We start from the raw sequence: 23119 nt of genomic DNA, 5'->3' as shown, positions 1-23119 counted from the left end.
GTTCGTTCCAGGCTGTGTAGAGGGAGGGAACACTTATGAAGAGGATTATTTTATTGTTTGTTTGTTTTAAAGCAAATAGCATTTTGAAATGATTCCAGTTCTGGACACAATAATTAAAAATTTAATAAGCATAACATAATTCCTAAATATAAGTAATTGGCATTTAAGAAGACTGTTACCCCACTTCAGTATTTATACATTTGTGTAAAATCATAATCTTCAAATAACGCTTTATTACTTTCCTGCTAATGCATCAAAAGTCATAGGGCATTTTTGTAATTGTATGTCATAGATTACTTGTCCTTGTTTTCCTGATGGCTATACATGATGGGCCAAAGTGAGTGGAGCTGGACCTAAGAAATATTATCTAGGTAGGTTGTTGGAAGAATACTTTTGTGCCACTGGAATAGCTTTCTAGAGTTTATACAATAATTCTCTAAAAAGTTGGACAGTGCGGGGGCGTGTGGGTGGTTCAGTCAGTTAAGTGTCCAACTCTTGATCTCGGCTCAGGTTTTGATCTCACAGTTGTGAGTCTGAGCCCCACATAGGGCTCCTAAATAAATAAATAAATAAATAAATAAATAAATAAATAAAGTTGGACAGTGGGTTACTAAGACAATAATAATAGGATGGACTAAAAGATCATGGGTTTTTTTTCCAGATTATATGGTGATGTTTCCCAAGTAGAAACACATTAATTGAATTCGTATTAGAATTCGTTAATTGTTTTACTACTTCAATTTTATTGTCAACTTAGGGATGGATTTTATATAATTTTTTTTAATAACTCATTGGATTTATGAAGAAAAGTAGTTAACACGAATGAATTTTTATGGAATGTTTCATATATTAAATACTTCATACATACCATGTTAGTTCAGAAAGTATAGGCAGCCTTCAGAAATAGCGTGTGTTAATATTGTGTGAGTTTTGGTATGGTTTTGTTATATGTGCATAGTTTGCATTCTGTAGAAAGCCCACCTTTACTGTTGATACAGTTCTTTACAGTGGCTGGTGAGCTGACATATCTTTTGAGGGGTTGGCAGTAATTATTGGGAATTCAGCTTTTAAACTATTAGTTATGTGTTATGGTATATTTTCAAGAGCTTTTTAAAATACATTGTTATTTCTCCATATGTGACCATGATCTTTTTCTCCTAATAGCCAGTAAAGGAATAAATATTTCTTAAATTGTTTTACATGTTTAGGGTGAAATCTTATACTCTGTTTGTCTTATAGCTTTACTATCAGCAAATGGTTTTGGATTTAATAGTGTAATAGTTCAATGGACTTTAATTTCAGTTAATGTGATATCATGTAATACTGGTAGGGCTAATTTACTTAATGAACATTATGTTCTGTGTACCTCTTTCTTTTATTCAGGTTTCATAAAACATATCACATCCTTTTGTTCCTTGGCTTAGCAAGCTGGGCATTCTGGGGAGACATTGGCTCTTTCTGATTTCTGTGGCACATTTGGAGACTGCATTGTCGAAACTAATGTAGACACATGATTAGTTTAGTTCGGCTTTTTCCTTTTTCAGTGGTGTTTTTGAAAATTCCAATTAGCAGGAGACTTTGCTTTCGGTAAACCTTATTATGAAAACTCTATTTTCTTTAAAAATTAACAAAAACCTGTCACAAAAATTAGGAATTAAGATTCCTTTTTTGTTGACACAGTAGCCTGGTAACTAAATTTAGGGGAACTAAACTGCATTAAGTTTCAGAAACTAATAATCATACAGTCGAGAAAAGGAACTTCTACACAACCTGTGCTCTGTCAGAGTAATTTAATTAGAGGTAGTGATATTGCAGTGTAATTTGTTAATGGGCACATTCTGAAAAAAGAAAAAAAGAATAATTCTGCTTGAGCACCAATAATTTTATATATTTTAGGTGGAGTCTGCCCAAAAAAGGGGGGGGGGGGTTCATTGAATTTCATGCAGAGAGATGCCTGGAGGAAGAATATCAATGAAGTGAAAAACAGCTTTAAATTTGTTAAGTTATTAGAATGCATACAAGGGAGAATGCAATAATCTTACTGCTTTTCCAATAGTTTAATACATAAAATTACATGCATATCATTATCAGACTACTGAAAATCTAAATTTCATATTTTTAATGTCATAATCATTCTTCTATATCATTCCTACCGCTTGTTTTGATTTTTTTTTTCAATTTCATATCAAAGAAGAATATCGTAGCTGTGCTCCTTTTTTTCATTTGTGGCAACTTGTATATAGATGTTCGTTAAATATTACGTGACTTTACCTAGACAGGAAATGAAATAACTCCTTCTCTAAGAGATTGATTACGTTTTACAGAACATCATAATAAAACTTTTCTCTTTTAGTGGGAAAATACCAAGAGTTTTAGGAATAAGAAATTTTGTTTGTTTTGTTTTGTTTTGTTTTTAATTTGAGAGAGAGAGAGCCTGAGTGGTGGAGAGGGTCAGAAGGAGAGAGAGAAAAAAATCTTAAGCAGGCTCCACAGTCAGCATGAAGCCAGTTTTGGGGCTTGATCCCATGACCCTGGGATCATGACCTGAGCCAAAATCAAGAGTCAGATACTTAACCAACCGAGCTACCCAGGTGCCCCGAGAGATATTTTTGTTTTATTCCACAATATGTTTGATTCCAATTTATTTTATTTTATAGACACTTCACCCTAGTTCTACTGTATTGAGAGTGTTTTAGGTCACTGAAGTTGAGGCTATATCATACCTGATAGGCTGGAACGTGCTGCAGGAACAATTCGTCAATTTCTGTTTCACGTGAAGTCCATTTTGGAACAGGTTGACCCTCCAGGAAAGCTCTCTATGGGGTGACTCGCTCATCCTGGGGGTTTTAGTCTTGTATTATCCACGTTTAACACCTTCTTTCATAATTGCCACTGCTGGGAAAGAGGATATCCACTTTTAGAGGTTTCTGCTGAGAAGTGATATCTGTCACTTCAGTCTTCAGATTTTATTGGCCAAAGCAAACCAGATAGTCATAACTAAGGTCAAGGGAGATGAGAAATGTCATCTTTCTGCATGTCCGGGAAGGGGAAAAAGAACTGAAAATATTGGTGACCATTAGTAATGCCTACCTCAACCTTACTATTTCAGAAGTATGGCAAAATAAATCAGTGTTTCCCAATCCATTGTCAAAAATGGGATACAGTTGTGCTACAGGTACACATGGTTGAACTTGTTTATATTGTTAACAAATGTGAAGGCGTTTTTATAATAAAACAGTTCACAACAGTTAACATTATATTTGAATGCTCTTTTATGGATTTCTCTAAAAACTTCCTGACAAGTTTTTATTACTTTTATCATTTTCTGCTTGAGTAAGACTCGTGTAGACCCAAGTCTACACATAGCATCTCCCCAGATCTTATTGACCAAGAATTCGCCAATGGAGCTAGCACCAATGTGTCCCCTTTCCCACGGAATTCTCCCAGTTATCTGGCTATACTTTTGAATGTTTATTTATTTTGAGAGAGAGGAAGAACACACACATCCGAGTGGGGGAGGAGCAGAGAGAGGGAGACAGAGAACCCCGAGCAAGCTCCATACCCAGCACAGAGCCTAACACAGGGCTTCATCTCACGAACTTTGGGATCATGACCTGAGCCTACGTCAAGAGCCGGATGCTCAACCGACTAAGCCACCCAGGCGCCCCCTTTGTAAATGTTTATTTATTTATTTTTAGAGAGAGAGGTCACTACTTTTGTATCAATGTGTTTATCCCAAGTGAAGATTTTATATGACTTCATTTTTTTGCAAGTATTAATTTAATTATCTTTTCCATTTCATGTGCTTTTATTTTTTGTTCATAGTTTTCCCTGTTTAATTCTAAAATAGAAGGTATGAATAAATTTTTAAGATACCAAAGAATCATTAATTTTATTATTTTTCTCAATTATTACTTACTCTCTCCATCTTTTTCTATTTTTCCTCTTTCTACTTTTGCTAATTTTCCTTCCTTCCTATTGGATTTCAAGGTTAAAAATCAAAATCTTATTTTTGATGGAAATCAGTAATTTTTGTGTCATTTTTAGAATTAATGTGTATATACTGTATTAAGATTTATATAGGTTTTTAGAAACAAATCCCTTAGAATTAAGTTAGGTGTTTTTTCTGGACATAAAATTTACTGAATTATTAAAGAGGACTATAGTTTCCAGAAATTGATTGTTTTCAACATATTTTTTGATGATCTAGAAATATAGTGAACAAATTTTTATACACTTTGTATACCCTTTAAATGAAGTGAAAGTGAATATATTCCATATTGTAATTTAAATTATAGTATGTTTAATTATTCAAGTTTTTCATATATTTATTTTAAAGTACCTTAAAAATGCAGACCTTACATAGAATGCATATTATATATATTTATATATCTTTTATTATTTTATATAATTAGATAATATTAATAATTTACTAAATTATATATATATATTACACGTATATTATATGTTATTTTACAAATGAATTTCTAAAGCTGAACATGCCACAGTCTGTTTTTAGATGTGATTTGTACATACGCTTACTTTCCCAGCCCAATGGATAATTTGGGATAAAAGCTGGAAAGACTTCAGAGTCACAAGAACCCCCTCAAATGTGTAAGAAATTAATAAGATAATATAATAATGATTTCCTCAGAGGGGCGACTGGGTGGCTCAGTCGGTTGAGCATCCAACTCTTGATTTCAGCTCAGGTCATGAACTCTGGGTTGTGAGATCGAGTCCCATGTTGGGCTCTGTGCTGGGTGTGGAGCCTGCTTGGGATTTTCTCTCTCCCTCTCTCTCTGCCCTTCCTCTGCTCTCTCTCTCTCTCTTTCTCTCAAAATAAATAAATAAATAAAGATTTTAAAAAATAATGATTCCCTCGGGTTGGGATTCATGTCTTATAATTATTCTCACACTTGGTCTAAACATTTTACTTAATGCAAAGAGATCAAGTGAAGCCACACGCAGGACACATTTTGTGAGAACTGTATCCCCACACAGCCATTTTAGGCAGATGAAATTTTTTACTCTCTTAAGCAGAAAGTAAGAACATTTTTGATGAGATTGAGTGCAACACTATATGATCAAGCTCTTAAAGTCATTTATAACATTTCATATTAAATGCTTTAAGCCAAATACCTTACACAGGTGCAGAATTCCTTGTTTTACCAGCCTATATATCCCTCATCGATGGTAGGAGAAATAGAAAATGAGTCACTTTTGAATAATACACGTAGGAGGGGTAGTGAGGACACGTCACACATCGCAGTGACAGCACTAGTCAAAAAGATTATTAAATCAAAAAGGTTATCATTGCATGTTGATGCCTTTAAGGAATTAATAAATATGTTAGTTAATAGCAGTGGTTAGAATCCTTGAAGAGCGTTATTTATTCTGGAAGAAAAAGGAAAACAAACTTCCATAAATTATATATTCAAGGAGACAAATAAGTATTTTACAGCAAGATGTTAAGCAAATATTACGTGAGGCCAATGTCTTGGCCCTGATGCCTTGAAGGTTATAAAAGCTGTAAATGGCATGGAGATAGAAAAACCAAAGGGTTTAATCTGAGAATCTCAAGATTCTGTTAGTTTTACTCACATAGAAGCTCTTGTACATAAAAGATTGCTCATAAATCTTTTATCCACATAAATTGGAATTATGAAAATAAATGGCTATAGCTCTGTGCAAAGATAAGGGAATACCATATTTGCAGATTTCTACCAAGTGCACAAGCTATCCAGAAGACCCCTTTTTTTTCCAAAGGTCTGTCAGCTAATAGAAAAATGATTGTGTGTTTGAATGTTGTTCACTGCAGATTTGTTGAAGGAGAGTTATTCACTTGAAAAAATAGCTTACTTAACTGACATTTTGGAGCACCTGAATGAACTTAATTGAAAACTGCAAAGGCCGTGTAAAAAATATTACACACAGTCACAGAGTTTATGGGTTTGAAGCAAAAATTCACCTCCAGAAAAGGATTAAAGTGGTTCATTTGTGATATTTAGTTGGTGTTCTATTTTAAAACCTGGAGAAAAATTATTGAGACTATTAGAATACACCATCCCTGTGTATTCTTGAAGTAAAGCTTTTATCATTATTTTAAAATATTAATATGAAAAAAATTTTTGAAAAGCTTTTGAATTTCCACAAGGAATTTCAATGTCATATCTGTCAGTGCAAGAAAAGGAAGGACCATGAAATTTAATAAATGTATTCCTCGTGGTTCACGACAAGAAAGAACTTTCTGTCAAATGGAGAAAAAGTGAGGAATTCGTTGCTATCATTTGCTACCACCAACTTTTGTGAGTAAAGCTTTCACTGCTGGTAATTATCAAGAGTCTGATATCCAAACCATAAAACTTGTTACAATAAAGGTCTTCCATGAAAACAAGCTTCCATTTGTCATTAAAGATTTTTAAAGTAGTTAGGAAGTGTTATGTATATTGAAGAGTCAATATGTGTACTAATATTGACTCGATATTTCCTTTTTCTTATTATAATTGTGTGTTATAAAGAAAATGTAATGACTTTTTCCGCCAAGGTCCATATGGACATTCCCGCACTACTTTAACTGGATCCCCATTGTACAAGTGCAGAGAGCGTTAGTTCGCTCTGAAATGGCTACTCAAGTGTTTAAGGAAGAATTGCTCCTCAGAGTGAAACTCAGTAAGGGCCTGGGGTGACAAAAGAATATCTAAGCAGGTTTTTCAGATTTGTAAGTGAAATCACCACTTGGTAACCATTCTCTGTTGGAATCTGTAAGTAAAATCACCGTGAAAATCCCTACTGTTGAGACATCTCCTCCCTACCTTCCCAGCTCTCACTTATTCATTTAGATGTTAAGTTCATTAATTAAGATTGCTCTTTGCCTGTGGAGGGAGAACTTTTCTTAGCACTTTGAAACTATTTCTGTCTTATTAGTATGCTTTCAAAAATAGCAATTAATGTGGAAAAAAAGCAATTTTAAAGGCAAAGGCATATTTAGCCTCAAAAATATTTTGCAGTGTTCTTTTATAATTGTATTCTAAATATGGCATGATGTTTTACTTGAGCAAAAATTATAAGCCATATGTGAGCATTTTGCACACTTTCATTTATATGGTTTATGCTGTGCTATTAAATGGTAATGCATTTAATATATAAGATCTGTGGTTTCCTGTTAATATTTTATAAAGATATTATGGCTTTATGGTTAGCATTAATTTGAGGTATTGCTTTAAGAGTCAAAAAGTACTTTAAAATAATTATTTCCCTGATGTTTAATTTTGTATTAACCATGTTAACAAAGTTTTATGGCGGCTAGAACACAATAACTACATATTATGTATGTAAACTATGCAATAGCTCTAATAATAAATTTCTCATTTAATATTGTAATGTTTTTAGGCACATTTATTTGTGTATACAGTTGTTTTAAATTTGAATAATCCTGTGGATCAAGCCTGTTTTTTTAGTTGTCTAAGGAAATTTATTTCCTTCTCCTACATTATGAAATTCTGTTATTTCTAATTTGAGTTTTGTGAGCATTTAAGCAAAATTAATGTTTTAACGTAAGGAAAATTGTTCTGTCAGAAAAATGAAATTTCCAAGTTCTTGATTGTTCTTAAAATAATAGAATTTCTGCTTTATTACATTGCCTAGTAAGAGACTATGACTTTTGTGAAACACCACCTCAATATCTCCATACCTAAGGTGTTTATGTCAAGTATCGATTCAGTTCTAGAACTCCAACTAATACCACTTTTTCCAGTGATACGTTAAGAATAACTAAAGCCCATAGTTTATGTTAGGATTCACTCTGTGTTGTGCAATTCCTTGAGTTCTGACAAATGCATAATGTCATGTATCCACCATTAACACGATTGTAGAAGAGTTTCACCATTAAGGATATATTTTAATTTAAAATAAATGTATCATCACCTTTGTTTTAAAACCCGTATGTTAAAAAATGATTACACTGCTGCATGTTTTGGAAGATAAAAGTTGAAAGTTGTATTCGTTCTGCTATTTTGAATTCTTTTACTTACCATTTATTAGGAGAACAGGTTAGTTTTTAAAGTTTATGTATTTATTTTGAGAGAGAGTACATGGGAATGGGGGAGGGGCAGAGAGAGAGGGAGAGAAAGAGAGGGAATCCCACACAGGCTCTGCACTGTCAGAGTGGAGCTCTACCTCAGGCCTGAACTCACAAACTGTCAAACTGCTAGATCATGACCTGAGCCAAAATCAAGAGTTGGATGCTTAACTGACTGAGCCACCCAGGCCCCTCAGGAGAATGTTTTCATAACAGGAACAGTTTGGTTCCAGTGAACTATGTATTTCTTATAACAGCAACATGTCTATGATATTTGCCTTATTTTCCTCTTCTTGAAACTGAAATTTTAAATCTAATTTTAGTAATTCAGCCATGCCCCTTGAATATCTATCTCTTTCTTCTTTCTTCCTTTCAAATGGCTTCTAACCACTCTCTTTTCTATTTTCAACCAGTTTTTTTGTACATGTTTTGTCATAGTCCTCCTGAAAACTCCCCTGAAATGCTATAAATTAGAAGTAAATTTAATTTAATAATTTTAATTTAATAGTTTAATTTAATAATTAATAATTTAATTTGTAAATGATATTAATGCTGTAACTAAGATTCTATAACATAGCCATTTTCTACTGTTTTTTTTTTCCATAATCCTCTTAAGTTTCAGTGAGTGGTTGGTTCAAGAAGAAAATTTTGTCAAATTTGAGAAAATATGCTTAGGTGCATCTAAGTTGTAAGTGGAACAAAATAACAGAAAATAAACACTGGCCAGTGGTTAAGAGATGAAATCCATGCAGGGCACCTGCGTGGCTCAGTTGGTTGAGCGTCTGACTTCAGCTCAGGTCATGATGTCACAGTTCATGAGTTCGAGCCCCATGTTGGGCTCTGTGCTGACAGCTCAGAGCCTGTAGCCTGCTTCAGAGTCTGTGTATGTCTCTCTCTCTCTCTTTCTGCCCCTCCTCCGCTCACACTCTGTCCCTCAAAAAGAAATAAAAACATTAATTTTTTTTTAAATGGAATCTGTGCATTACCCATTGTATTAGACCACACACTGCATGGTTTAAACAACAGAAATTTATTTTCTCAGAATTCTGAAATTTAAGTCCAAAACCAAGGTGACAGCAGGTTTGATTTTTCTTAGGACCTTTCTCTGCTTGCACATGGCCACCTTCTTGCTGTGTCCTCACGTGGTCTGTCCTCCCTCGTGTCTATGTCCAAATTTCCTTTTCTTATAAGGACATTAGTCATATTGGATGAGCTTTTTAAATCTTTTTTTAAATTTTTATTTATTAATTTTGGCAGTGCAAGCAGGGAAGGGGCAGAGAGAGAGAGAGAGAGAGGAAGGGGGAGAGAGAATCCCAAGCAGGCTCCACACTCAGCATGGAGCCTGTTGCCGGACTCAATCCCAAGACCCTGGGATCATGACCTGAGCCAAAATCAAGAGTTGGACACTTAACCAAGTAAGCCACCCAATTGCCCCTTAAATCTTAATTACCACTTTAAAGACCAGTGCCTCCAATTATAGTCATATTCTAAGGTACTGGGAGTTAGTGCTTCAACATATGAATTTTGGGGAACACAGTTTAGTTCATAACATCCATTGAAATTGGTAAGCCTTTTAATTCATGTGACTTGAAAACAGTGAAATGTGGTTATCATTGATTAAGCATGTCACCGTGCACTAGGCACTCCTCATGCATTAACTCAAAACCACAGGATGAAGTCAGGACTAATATGTCACAGAGAATTTTTTCAGTTGGCAATGAACTTATTTTCAGTTAAGGTGTTGATTCTAATGGTTGAATGCACAAAGGAAATTATGTAATGAAAAACATTTCTTTAAACCTGAACAATTCCCCCAAAAATGTTGCTTAGTTTAGTATTTGAGCAAATGCAAATTAACACTTGTTTTTAAAACCCAGAAGAATCTAATAACAGATTTATTAAACCAATTCACATTCGTTATAGGCTAGGAGCAGGGGTGACAGAAAACTAATTGACTTTAAATAACTCGCCTTTACGCAGCTTCCTTCAAAGTGTGTTCCCCAGTGTCAGATTCTCTGAGGTCAGCCACTTCTCATTCATAGGATATGCAGTGACCCTTTATAGGAAAAGACACATTTTCCCTTTTCTTTGCCAATGCATTTTTCTTTAAAGGCCTTCTTTCCCTCTCCTGCATCATTCTGGCACTGAATCCAAATAGGTAGCTGAGTACCTATTTTTTTAAATTTAATTTATTTTTTTAATTTACAATCCAAGGTAGTTAGCATATAGTGCAACAATGATTTCAGGAATAGATTCCTTAATGCCCCTTACCCATTTAGCACCCCCCCCCACAACCCCTCCAGAAACCTTCTGTTTGTTCTTCATATTTAAGAGTCTCTTATGGTTTCTCTCTCTCTCTCTCTCTCTCTCTCTCTCTCTGTTTTTATATTATTTTTGCTTCCCTTCCCTTATGTTCATCTGTTTTGTCTCTTAAAGTCCTCATATGAGTGACGTCATATGATATTTGTTTTTCTCTGACTAATTTCACTTAGCATAATACCCTCTAGTTCCATCCACATAGTTGTGAATAGCAAGATGTCATTCTTTTCGATTGCCGGGTAATAGCTGAGTACCTATTTAACAGAATACTCCGTCATTGTAACAGTGAGCATGAATTTTCCTCTTCTGCCTGCCTCACACTTGCACCCCACCTTCAGGGGCTCCAGCTACCCCCTATATGGGATATGTAGGGTCCACTCCAACTTAAGGACTTCTTTTTAATAATACTGGTTACTTTGGTACATTTGGAGATCCAGATGTGACATTATTCTCTTCACGAGCATTTGTTAAGCCTCTTTGTCATTTCTCCACTTTTATTGTTTACTAAAGCTTTAGGTTTCAATAACTTACGCGTCATGAATTTAGTTAGATTCCTTTGTGCTTTTGTAGAAGAATCACTAGGAGTCAGATACCCATGGGCACAAATGCCTCTCTGAATTTTCTGTCTCCATTTGTTGAACAGAAATAACAATTCCCACTTCAGGAGGTTCTTGCTAAGGCTGAAATAGCTAACCTAATCGTCAGTATCTTGTTCAGTGCCTGGCATACAACAAATATTAATTCATTTTCTTTCACTCCCAGCAACCTAAGTACATAGTCCAATTATTTAAAGTCCCTAGGTTTTTTGTTGTTGTTGTTGCAGAATGCTGTTGCTATAACAGGCTGGACCTACTTCTATTTTCGAGTGTTTTGAAAAGTTGTAAGATACTCTCTATACAACTGGCCTGTGAATATTAAATGAGCATTTATACAGTCTCTGTCACTGCTAGGTGTCCCAGGAAACAAAAGAACCTAGACTCATTGCCAGGAAGCCAAAATGAGTTTACAGTCTACTTACAGAGAGAAGATGTAGTCACATGAAACCATTAATAACTAGACATTATTTATTATAATCACCATTCTAATAAAAATAAAGTGCTCATATGTGCTTCCATGGACACAAAATGTAAAAACAAAAAAAGTTAAAATTAAATTAAAATTCAAAATGTGAAGCCTTCCCAAATGAGGGCATCGGCTGCCATCTTTGAAAGGTCATCTAGTAGACCCATTAACCCCAAGTGATGGCCTGGCTCTGGAGCTGTGGCATGGAGAATGGGGGTGGAGGAGCTTTCTAGAAAAGATAGTGAGCATGGGGTGTGGGCTGCAGTGAGAGGGGGGAATGACTGAGAAATCTGATTGGGCAGAATATGTCTTAGAAGGTAATGCATGAAACACTAAAGACACCAAGAGTAAGAAGAGCATTATATGATGAAAGCGTACATATAATACTACGGATATTAAATGGGGAGGACACATGACTGAGCAACAGAGGTTTAGTCTAAAAGTAGATGCTCAATGACCTGGAACAGGAAGAAAACCTCTAGGAGGCAGATACAAAAATCCAGGTGTGAAGTGATGAGGATCCACGCTAGAGTGGTAAAAATGAACCAAAAAAGTGCCGAAGATCTGATCAAGACTCTGTGTTTTTAAGTTCACAAATGCCTTTTTTGATATAAAAAGGTACTTTTATGCAGAAAGATGATAAAAGTCTTTCGTTTCGGTATCTCAGCAGGATTCCTCCAAACAATTTTACTTTTCATTTTGTCTTTAATAAAAGATTAGCAGTCGATGGCACTGCTCTGTAGAAGAGATCCTGTTTTTCACTTTTAAATCACATGGCAAGTAAGATAGGATAATAAGTATCTTTTGGGATACTTCTACTCCAAAGACAAATATTTGGGTTTAGCATAATTTAGCAGGAGATACAACTTTTATTTTCATTTTCAGATGTTTGTAAAATGAAGGATGATATATGTGGGGCTATGTGGGAAATAATATATTCACTAGTTAAAGTATTTTATTTCTGTTATCAAGGATTTTATGGTTACTAAGGGAAATAAGCATGCGTGTTTTGGGGCTGTGATCTTGTGCACATCTCAGTGAATTTATATTAATGGAAATAAAAGAACTCATCAATATATATATATATATATATATATATATATATATATGGAGTGGGAGTCTGGAAAAATTTACTTAGATACTTAAAAATGCAAAAAGTAGTATATGATTATATTTTGCAATGTGTACGAATTTTTTTAAGTTTATTTATTTATTTTGAGAGAGACAGAGAGAGAGTGCAAGTGGGAGAAGAGCAGAGAGAGGGGGGACAGGGGATCCGAAGCAGGCTCTGTGCTGAGAGCAGACAGCCCGATGCAAGGGCTCAAATTCACAGACCTAAGATCATGACCTGAGCTGAAGACAGATGCTTACCCAACTGAGCCACCTAGACACCTGTAATGTGTACCTATTAATTGCTTTCTAAAATGTATCCTATCTAATTGTGTTTAAGATCTAACATTGTATGTTTACAGAAATTAGAAAACGCTTTTTCTTTGATCCCTTCATGCTATTCCCATAGAACTTTTCCTCATAAAGAATGATTTAAGAAGTTCAAAAGAAATGATCTTCCTTAGAGAATATTTTTTTTATTATTTTATAATTTTATTTTGGCTTGAGTATGTATAGTTCTACATTTCTAAGTATGTGGTATAACTTCTGTGTTGGTATCCAATGAGACATAAGCTGATTAACCTTGCTTTTAAGAAAGCATTCATTTTTTTTTCAATTTTAAGGCATTAAAGATAAAGATAAGTTACTAAAATCTTCTTGATTTTTTATTCTTAAGCCATAAGTATTTTAGTTAAAATTTATTTTGAGATATATCTTTATTTTTGTTTGTTTGAAAATTTATAAATTGTTACTGCTTCATAGAACTATTCTAAGCACCATGACGACTAGAAATTGCAAATTATTCCCCTTTTAATTACTACTAAGGTCTTGTAATTTTAGAGCAAAGTGAGCATTCAACATTAATCAAAGTAATTGCTTTCTTCCTTTAAGAATTTCTTCAAAAATTATATATGAAGACTAAGTGCCAGGAAATGTGCAAGGTATACAAGATAACTAAGAAACTTTGTCCTGAAGTACCTCTCACAGTGAATGTCAGGCGTAGCTATAAAACTGTGACAGTAGAGGGGCATCTGGGTGGCTCAGTCAGTTAAGCGTCCAACTTTGGCTCAGGTCATGATCTCGCAGTTCGTGAGTTCGAGCCCCGCGACAGTCTCTGTGCTGACAGCTCAGAGCCTGGAGCCTGCTTCGGATTCTGTGTCTCCCTCCTTCTCTCTACCCCTCCCCCCCCCCAAAAAAAGAGATAAACTTAAAAAAAACTGTGATAATAGAGTTCAGATTACTACATGAAGACTGAGAACAAGAGATTGTGCCACTTTCAGTGACTCTGGAGCTGGGTGCTGAAGGATGAGTAGGAGTTTGTTAGGGAGTAGCAGATAATGTCATTGAGAGGCATGGGGGGAGAAAGCAGCTATAGCCAAGGGCCCAAGCTCCTGGGGAATGTGAAGAGTGGGGGAAGGCTTTGGAACAAGGAGATTCTGGGGTACAACTCAGCCCCACAATCTGATATTCTATAGTATGAGAATTCCTTTAATAATGTAAAAATAAAACTTTTGTGTTTTATACCTACTAAAACCTAAGCGGTTCATGGACTTAGTTAGACGTTAGGTGTTTCTGCCTTTGTATTATCGCTAGACTTACATATTTATTATCTTTTACAGTAAAGTTCAGCAACTGCAATGGGAAGAGGAAAGTACAGTATGAAAGCAGTGAGCCAGCAGATTTTAAGGTGGATGAAGACGGCATGGTGTATGCCGTGAGAAGCTTTCCCCTCTCCTCCGAGCATGCGAAGTTCCTGATATATGCCCAAGACAAAGAGACTCAGGAAAAGTGGCAAGTAGCAGTAAAATTGAGCCTCAAGCCAACCTTACCTGAGGATGCAGTGAAGGTGGAGTATCCAAATATGGCTTCGGAGCCGTGTTCAAAAATCTGGTTTATTCAGTTGGAACTAAATATGTACCTTGCTTTATACATCACCTTGGCCAGTATTTGAATTTTCATCAACTTCAGTCACTTCAATAGTATTTTGTGGGTTTTTTTTTTTAATCTTACAAGATACTTAGACTAAATGTATATTTAAGCTGTCTCAAACTGTGTTTGAAAGGGTTGTTTATACTTTGAGATTTAGAACTTAATTTAAAATTAGAAGTAGTTGTTTGCTTTAAATTTCTCAGAAGCTTTACAAGCTGTTAAATATAACTAGAAAATAAACAGTTCTTGGCAAGATGTCACCAGTCAAGTGTATTAAGTGGGAAGTACAGATACACAGTACAGTAGCAATAGAAAGCATTTCTAGCTAGGAATATTGGGTTTTTGTCTTGCCCCTGAATAATCAAATTGGGGAGTATGAATTATTTAAACTACGGACATAACTTTTAGGAATGATATACTCCCTCTGGTGGAAGCTGCTATAAGCCAAGATAAAATAAATAGATACACTTCCAACAGAAGTACAGTTGGATTAAATGCAACAGACATTTATTGAGCACTTGTTTTGTATAAGTCACTATATTAGGAATTTTAGTAAGGCACAATAACTTCTTCAGTAAAGCTGTGATAACATTATTAGTTTCTGAATATTCTAGTTCGCGTTGAGTTAATTTGAAACAAATGAGGGGGCACCACAGTCATCTATTTTGAAGTCCATAATTTCATGAAGTATAACTATTACATTTTGTATATTTATTGTACTTTGGGAGATAGGAATACACACATTCACTTCTGCTGTTTAATTGTAAATGTCTTATACACACCCATGATCAAATAGGAATAAGTATATCAGTGGAAAAGATAGCATTTTTCTCTTGCACCAATGCTCGACTTTCATTATATGAGATGCAGTTTATTAATCTCTTAACTGTTAAGGGGAATCGTGTCATTTGGGGAATACAGAGTGAGAAGCTGGTAACTAATTGAGTGAAAAAACGCTTTTGTTGTTGATGATTCGCTGTGGTCCAGCCAACTAGCGTGGATATTTGCACTGAAGCAGCAAGGGCTAATGGCTAAAGTGTCTACAGATATAAGGGAAAACAGAAGAAAATGTTGACATCCAGCAGAGATTAATACCCAATGTGCAAAGTGGGTCATCTACAGCATCCATCATGGCTGACATAGGTTTAGAATAATTACAGCATTAATTCTGTGGGATTTAATAGGGTCATAAATATTTGAGACATGCCTTAGCAGTATGTATTAAACTTCTCCTGGAATTCAAATTATATTTTAGCACATCAAGATCTAAATTTAATGTACAGTAGCACATTACCTGAACTGTGGTTTAAACTAATGAGAGATATATAAAAGGGTACTATTAAATTGTGCTCAATATTAACTCCTATCTAAGATGGTTTATAGAAACTGCAAATAGTTTACACAGCTGTGCTACATAATAAATTGTTTGGAATTCAATTCTTCAATCGTCATGGTAGCCCTTAAATTTTATGGTGTTTTCTATTATTTTAATAGAGGGATGAGGAGAGGGCCTCCAGGCATATTTTCTTGTTCCTGACAGTGAACCCTTCACTGTCAGGTATCCATTGATATTGCTGTCCTTTCAGAAAATGTTTTTCCTAGTACTCAGCAATGTCTTGTTGTATTTTAATGGAAAGGAATCACAAGAAATTGAAGAAATAGTATTCCCAAGACAAGCGACTAAGCACAATGGCCACCTACAAAGGCAGAAGAGAGACTGGGTTATCCCTCCAATCAACTTGCCAGAAAATTCCAGAGGACCTTTTCCTCAAGAGCTTGTCAGGGTAGGCTGGCACAATTTTAATTGTCTCCATGGCATGGGTCAAGTATACGTTAGAAATGTTTTTGTCTGTTTTATCACAAGATAGAGTTAACGACATGTATTAAAACTATATGTTTGTGTGTAGATGAAATGTCTATAGTGTTGCAGGAAGCCTTTTTTTTTTAATTACCTCAGATTATTTATAGTTAGAGCTAGCTCTCTGGGGGTCCCATACACCATGCACGATGGAGTTTGTTGAATGTGTGAATATATAAGCCCTAACTCCAACATGTATCCACACCCGTACCATACCCTTTCTCACAACACACATACACATCTTCGCTTCCGTGTCTGAAAGCCATGCTCTCCATGATGATCTTTGCCCTCTATAGATAGCTTTTGAGCCAAAGAAGAAATAAAGGGACAATCATTGCTAAAAATGCCAGCACTGAGTGCATTTGAGAGTTCTTTAAAGAAAAAAGAAAATGACCTCTGGTACCATTAACAGAATCCCTGGGGCTGTGCAAAAACATAGGCTTTTATAAATCTGAGAAGTAATTTTCTTCCGGTTACTCTAAATGCGTACCATCAGATGTAGAGAAAAAGAAATCACAGATATTCATACATGTTTAGTAAAATTAGCAACCCACTATTTATTGCAAAAGGAAAAGGACAGAGTTATTGTATATCGATTTATTAGAATGTACATTTGTGTGTGGTTAATTTAGCGTTCCTATACCTACTTACTGAAAGTTGCACTTTTAATAAGTCATTTATTTGTATTGCATATTTTATTTTAATGCACGTTAGAATTTGATTTAACAATGAACAGCCCCCAAATAAAGGTGTTTTTTTTTTAATTTTTCTACTTTAATGGACAATGAGTTGAGAGAGAATTTTGTCTTCACAAGAAAATTAATAAACTGGATTCTGCTATTGGGTTAAGTATATTTACCTAATACATAAAGATCTGTTATTATCACCTGCCAAGGTATTGCCAGTTGACCCTTGTCTGTGCTATTCGTCATACTCCCTTTCTATATAGCCTGTTCCTGTGACTGCTCACCTATAAACTTATTTTTCCTGAGAACTGTTATATTTGGAGGAGAAAGCAGTGGGCCTATAGTGGGTGTCATTTTTGAGAGTATAAAAACGCATTTTAAAATCCTTTCTTGTATGTTTTGGTATTTAACAAAGAATTTTGAGTAATAGGTACCACCTTAAAATGACTTGAAAAGCTTTGGTTGCAGTGAATAATGTCAGTATAATACAAGTGCAGAAATCTGACTCCTAAACTCAACCATATCAGAGTTCTCACATAAGGCTGTTTCATACTGTGGCCTAACACAGTTCTTTCTTCTCCTAACTGATACAAAAAGGTAAACAAGTTTTACTTTAATTAAATTGGATGCCTGTTCCTGTGTTCACTATTCTAACCTACAAGCTCCCTGGATAGAATGTGATTCAGTTCAAACACTGACACTCCTTAATTTAGACTTCTTGCGCTGTTCCTAAGCGAGTGTTCTTTTAGATGTGAATGTTGCCCTCAGTCTTCCTGGTGATGGGTGACATCTCTTTTTGAAGCCTGTCACCAAGAAGCAAGGATGAGAGAAACAGGACTGGTTTTCTGGGAAGAGATGCTGTAAATTTGTAACTGAAAAAGGGCATAAGGTATGACAGGCCCTGTCTCTGATAATGAGCTCATTTAGTCTCTCATTTAATATGATTGTCTTCTTGATCCTCAGATCAGGTCCGATAGAGATAAAAACCTTTCACTACGGTATAGCGTGACGGGGCCAGGAGCTGACCAGCCTCCGACTGGTATCTTCATTATCAACCCCATCTCAGGCCAGCTGTCAGTAACCAAGCCTCTGGACCGTGAGCTGATAGCCCGGTTTCATGTAAGATATCAGCCAGCTGATGATCTGTTGCACTAATACTCTTCTGACTGTGTAGACTGTAACATTTGCCTCTTCTATTGGTCTTCATGCTTTGGTGCTGAGAGTTCGCATACCAGAAATGTGCTTTGTAGCCTTTTCAATTTGTTGTAATAATTATTGTTTTATAGACTTGATGTGTACCATGGTAAAGAACAGTGCAAAGAAGAAAGTAAAATGGCGTAAAATGTCATTACCCTTTACAAGTCGGTGTGGCTAAGAACTTACAAGAACAAATTCACGTGAAGGAAGTCAAAATTGTTGCGTGTAAATTATATGGAGATCACTTTTAATGACTGCATAATATTCCATTAAAATGTATAGACTGTACTTTTTTTAAGTATTTATTTATTTATTTTTGAGAGAGAGGGAAAGAGAGAGTGCGAGCAAGTGGAGGAGGGGCAGAGAGAGAGAATCCCAAGCAGGCTCCACGCTGTCAGCAAGGAGTCTGATGTGGGGCTTGATCTCATGAACTATGAGATCATGACCCGAGCCATTACCAAGAGTTGAACGCTTAACCAACTGAGCCACCCAGGTGCCCCTATCTTATTATATGTCTTATGTTTGTTTTTATGTTCTTTATTTTTCTGTTTTATTCATTTTCTTACTGGGTTATCACAACTTTTTGTATACAATTATATGGTCATATTTTTAAATATAGTATATGTATATATTTGAAACTGATTTTTAATCATTTTAAATATTAATTGTAGTGAGTATTTTGAAACTCAAGAATTGCCTAATATTAATATAAATTCCACAAGGCATTTTTCATTTCTTTTTTTTTTAGCCATGCTTGCACATTTCCTAGAACAAGATTTCAAATATTTTTTCATGACTTTAATATAGAAAACTAAGTTGGTCTTTATTACTTCTCCAATTTCTGCATGAATAACTAAAACTTTTAATGAAATTATCATTTTTAGACAATATATGCACATTATAAAAACTTTTAAAATAATGCAGTACTAATAAGAAAGTAAAAATGATTTGTAATCTCAGTACATGGAACCAACCTTTTTCTTTTTTTTTTTTTTAACACTTTGGTGATATGCTGCAAAATTTTTTCTTTGCATAGATTCATAAATGTATTTCGTTGAAATTGGCATCATTCTCAGAAATCCGCTTTTGTCACTCAGCAATCCTAAGATTTAGCATCTTTCCATGTCAATAAATAATTATCTGTTTATGTCATCATTTTTGATTGCTTTATATTATTTTGTTGAATGAATGTAATGCAATTTTAACTAATTGCCTATTGGTAGATATTTAGGTAATTTGGTTTATTTTATTCTATTTTGTAACTACAAATAATGTGGCAATGAACACTTGTCTGTACATTTTCCCATTATATCCTTGGAATAAATTCCTGAAATTGGAATTATTCTGATAAATATTGTGAAATTGTTCTCTAGAATGGTCGTATTATGTTGCAGTACCTACCCATTATATAGGAGATATACTTTCTCCATACCATTATCAATTCTAGGCATTTATTTATTCAATATTATTTGAAAAAAAAAAAGATCTTAATGCTTTAAGTTGCCTAAGTTGAATATCTAATCGTAGTGAATTCCCTTCTCCTGTGTTGAATTTTCTTTTGGATTGTTTACCTTTTTTTTTTCTTTTTTTTTTTTTTTTTTTTTTTTTTACTGTTAGGAACCTCTTAACAGTAAGGGATATTAATATTTAATTTGTCACATATTTTCCCCTTTTGTTGTTTGTTTTTAAGCTTTGTTAATAATTTTTACCCTACTATAGTTCATAGTTCTTGCATTGCAAAATTGTGGTTTTCAATTTTATCATACAGTCGGGTTTTAGAGATGGTTGTTAAAAACCTTCTCTAGCCCAAGATGCTAATCTACCCAATTTTCTTTTTTGTATGTATGTATGTATGTATTTAGCCTCTATATTTTTAACCTCTGTCGGGTTTATTTTACTAAAAGGAGAGAGGTATATATAGAACCACTTTGTTTTTCCTTTATAGTCAATTGTCCCATGTATTGAATTAGTATTCCCAGGAATTTATCATCTACACTTAGTCTTTCAAAACTTTTTATTCCACGTATGTATGTGTTTGTTTCTAGATTCTTACTTTGCATAGTAACATATTTGTTGAATTTTTGCACTAAAAACTTTTTAAATTTTTTTAATGTTTATTTTTGAGAGAGAGAGACAGAGCGGGAGTAGGGCAGGGGCAGAGAGAGAGGGAGACACAGAATCCAAAGCAGGCTCCAGGCTCTGAGCTGTCAGCACAGAGCCCATCGCGAGGCTCGAACCCACAAACAGTGAGATCATTACCTGAGCTGAAGTTGGATGCTTTACAAGTGCCCCTGCACTTGTAAAAACTTTTTAAATGATTGAAGTTTTGAAAATTATTAAAATATTGGTATGTAGTAGAGCAGGACTCCCCCTGATCTAAACATGTGAATAAGTGTATGAGAAATTTAAAATGTTTTCAAGGGGCACCTGCCTGGCTCAGTCAGTGGAGCGTGCAACTCTTGATCTCAGGGTCATCAGTTTGAGCCCCACATTGGGTGCAAAAATTTAAAAAAATTAAACAACAGTCTTTTCTGCCTTGAATATTACTCAACACTCCCTTCTTCCAAAGGCCTTGATTGTTTCATCAACCAGTTCTTTTAAAATCCTTAAAGAAAAAATAAATAAAAAATAAATAAATAAAATCCTTAAGGAACATATAATGCTGACACTTTTTATATTGGTCTAAAGGTTTAAGAAAGGAGTCAAACTTTCAAACCTTCCATAAAAACAAAATCTCATTAATACAGAAACTTGATAAAGATAGCACACAATAGACCAGTCTCTAATTAGACTAGTCTCAAATTTATGAAAATAAATAATATCAACACAAAACTTCTAAATAATTCTTCCTGAATGAATTCTCATTATTTGAACTCCTGTGGGTAAGACCAGGAAATAAATATTTTCAGGTCAGTTTTGGGGCAAATTCTTCCTCTGCAGATTCTTACTGCCACCACATAATTAAGAGATGCTCATAAAAAAAAATAGACTCAATTATAGAATTGCAAGAATGTTTCAGTATTAAGACTCTATTAATGTAATATATTAAATAAGTGAAGGAAAAAAGGATTATTTTTATTGGTGTTGTAAGGCAATAATAAAATTTGCATTGCTTCATGTATTAAATAACTTCTAAATGAAGAAAAGGGGGATATGTTGATGCGTCTTTAACTTGAAGCCTACCCAACAGAAACCAACAGGCAACATCACCAGGAAAACCACAGAAGCATTCCAGTTAAAAAGAAACAATTCAATGGAGCACTACACAGCTATTGCAAAGAATGCAATGGATCTCTATGTGCTGGATTAAAAGATTTTGAGGATATTCTGCCAAGAGTAGCCAAGTGACTCTATTTATTTAAAGAGAAAAAGAAATGAAATATTTAGAATACCTGTAAAACTGAGAACTCGGGCTTGGGAGAGGAACAACGGTCTTATATAATATGCAGGCACTTTTAATGTTTATGAGTGACTTTACAATTAAAAAAAACAAACAAACAAAAACACCCAGTGTCAAAATTCCCTACACGCACCTAATTCTTTCTAAATTCTGTTCCGTTCTCTTAATCTTTACAACTACTCTGTGCCAGTACATTGTTAATTACCCGGACTCATATGTACGGATTTAGCAAAAGGATTTGGGAACTGGACAGGACTGGCTTTTTCTGAAGCTCAATTTCTTCACCTTCAAGTACTTATCATTTCTGCCTTACTCTTTCATATATGGATTAAATGAGTTAAAATCCATACAACTCTGAGCACAATGCCTAGCAGACAGCATTTGCTGGCTTTTTACTACTATATCTATCCTAATCATATGAAGTTTGGCTAACTTAAATTTTGACGGGGAGAGTAGCTTTTTTTTCACTTTCTTGGTTCATCCTTGCTATTTTGGTAGTGCAGTCATTGTCTGTTTTTCTTCTCACTCGAGACATAAACCTGTTAAATAGTTTTGTCTTCTAATTACTTTTGCAGTTGAGGGCACACGCAGTGGATATTAACGGGAACCAAGTGGAGAACCCCATTGACATTGTCATCAATGTTATTGATATGAACGATAACAGACCAGAGTTCTTACACCAGGTTTGGAATGGGACAGTTCCTGAGGGGTCCAAGCCCGGTAAGTTTGAAAATCATAACTCAGAGATTCAGGAAATGCAGTGTAATACAGCACTGGGGTATAAGCAAAAGGAGAAATCATGTGAGCCTTTTTAGTGTTATTTTCTTTCATGCAAAATGATTTTAGGGAACAAAGAAGGTAACTTAGGAAAAAACCCACTGAAGAGAGAAAACACTTCCCACCTTTGAAAAAGTACACACTACAGTATTTTTGGTTCTATAGTATAGGATCTATGGGTTCTTTCATTTGGCTGTGGTTCATAAAGTCAGGGCAGGAAAAAGTGAGCACCGGAATACCAGTGGCTTTCCATTCATAAAGTACAGATTTTATCATATTAGTGGGAGCAGCACGTGAAACGCAGTCAGAAAGTCTGAAAGGTAGTTGGTATTCCTGGGACCAGGCAGTGAGGTAAAGCCAAAAGCGGAAAGGGGGCTGGAGGCAGCTGTGATCGCTGCCCTGTGGACACACTGGTTATTTACTTGTGCATGACCCGAATGTCTTCTGCAGCCTGCGCTTTTCAGCTTAGTGTCATGGAAAGTGTCCTAGCCTAGAAGCAGCGATTGCCAAAGCTTCTCACCATTGTGAAGTGGTGTTTGACTAAGATTTTCGATTCTTGTACTGAAAACACTGTAGACTTCAGAAGAGCAAGCCTAGGGGGGCCGGTTTAGTTTGAAAAACTAGTCGACATGAAAATCCGTTCAGAGAGAGATGGGAAAAGGAGAGAGGGTTTCTCCAACCTTCCTGAGATGATTTGGTGTTTA

At 35.1% G+C, this 23119-nt stretch overlaps 1 protein-coding gene across 1 annotated transcript in view; it reads left to right on the top strand.

The window, feature by feature from the left end:
• CDH2 (cadherin 2) overlaps window positions 1–23119 on the top strand; it is a 216087-nt gene that overhangs the window by 138643 nt on the left and 54325 nt on the right. The window contains exons 3-6 of the mRNA XM_045458563.1: window positions 14188–14414; window positions 16135–16281; window positions 18005–18160; window positions 22214–22358. Coding sequence (XP_045314519.1) covers window positions 14188–14414; window positions 16135–16281; window positions 18005–18160; window positions 22214–22358 — 675 coding nt within the window. The remainder of the gene's footprint in view (window positions 1–14187; window positions 14415–16134; window positions 16282–18004; window positions 18161–22213; window positions 22359–23119) is intronic.

This window comes from Leopardus geoffroyi, chromosome D3 (assembly GCF_018350155.1).
Source record: "Leopardus geoffroyi isolate Oge1 chromosome D3, O.geoffroyi_Oge1_pat1.0, whole genome shotgun sequence".
NCBI lineage: Eukaryota > Metazoa > Chordata > Mammalia > Carnivora > Felidae > Leopardus > Leopardus geoffroyi.
Note: the sequence above shows the minus strand (reverse complement) of the source record. Positions and strands in the feature narration are given on the sequence as shown.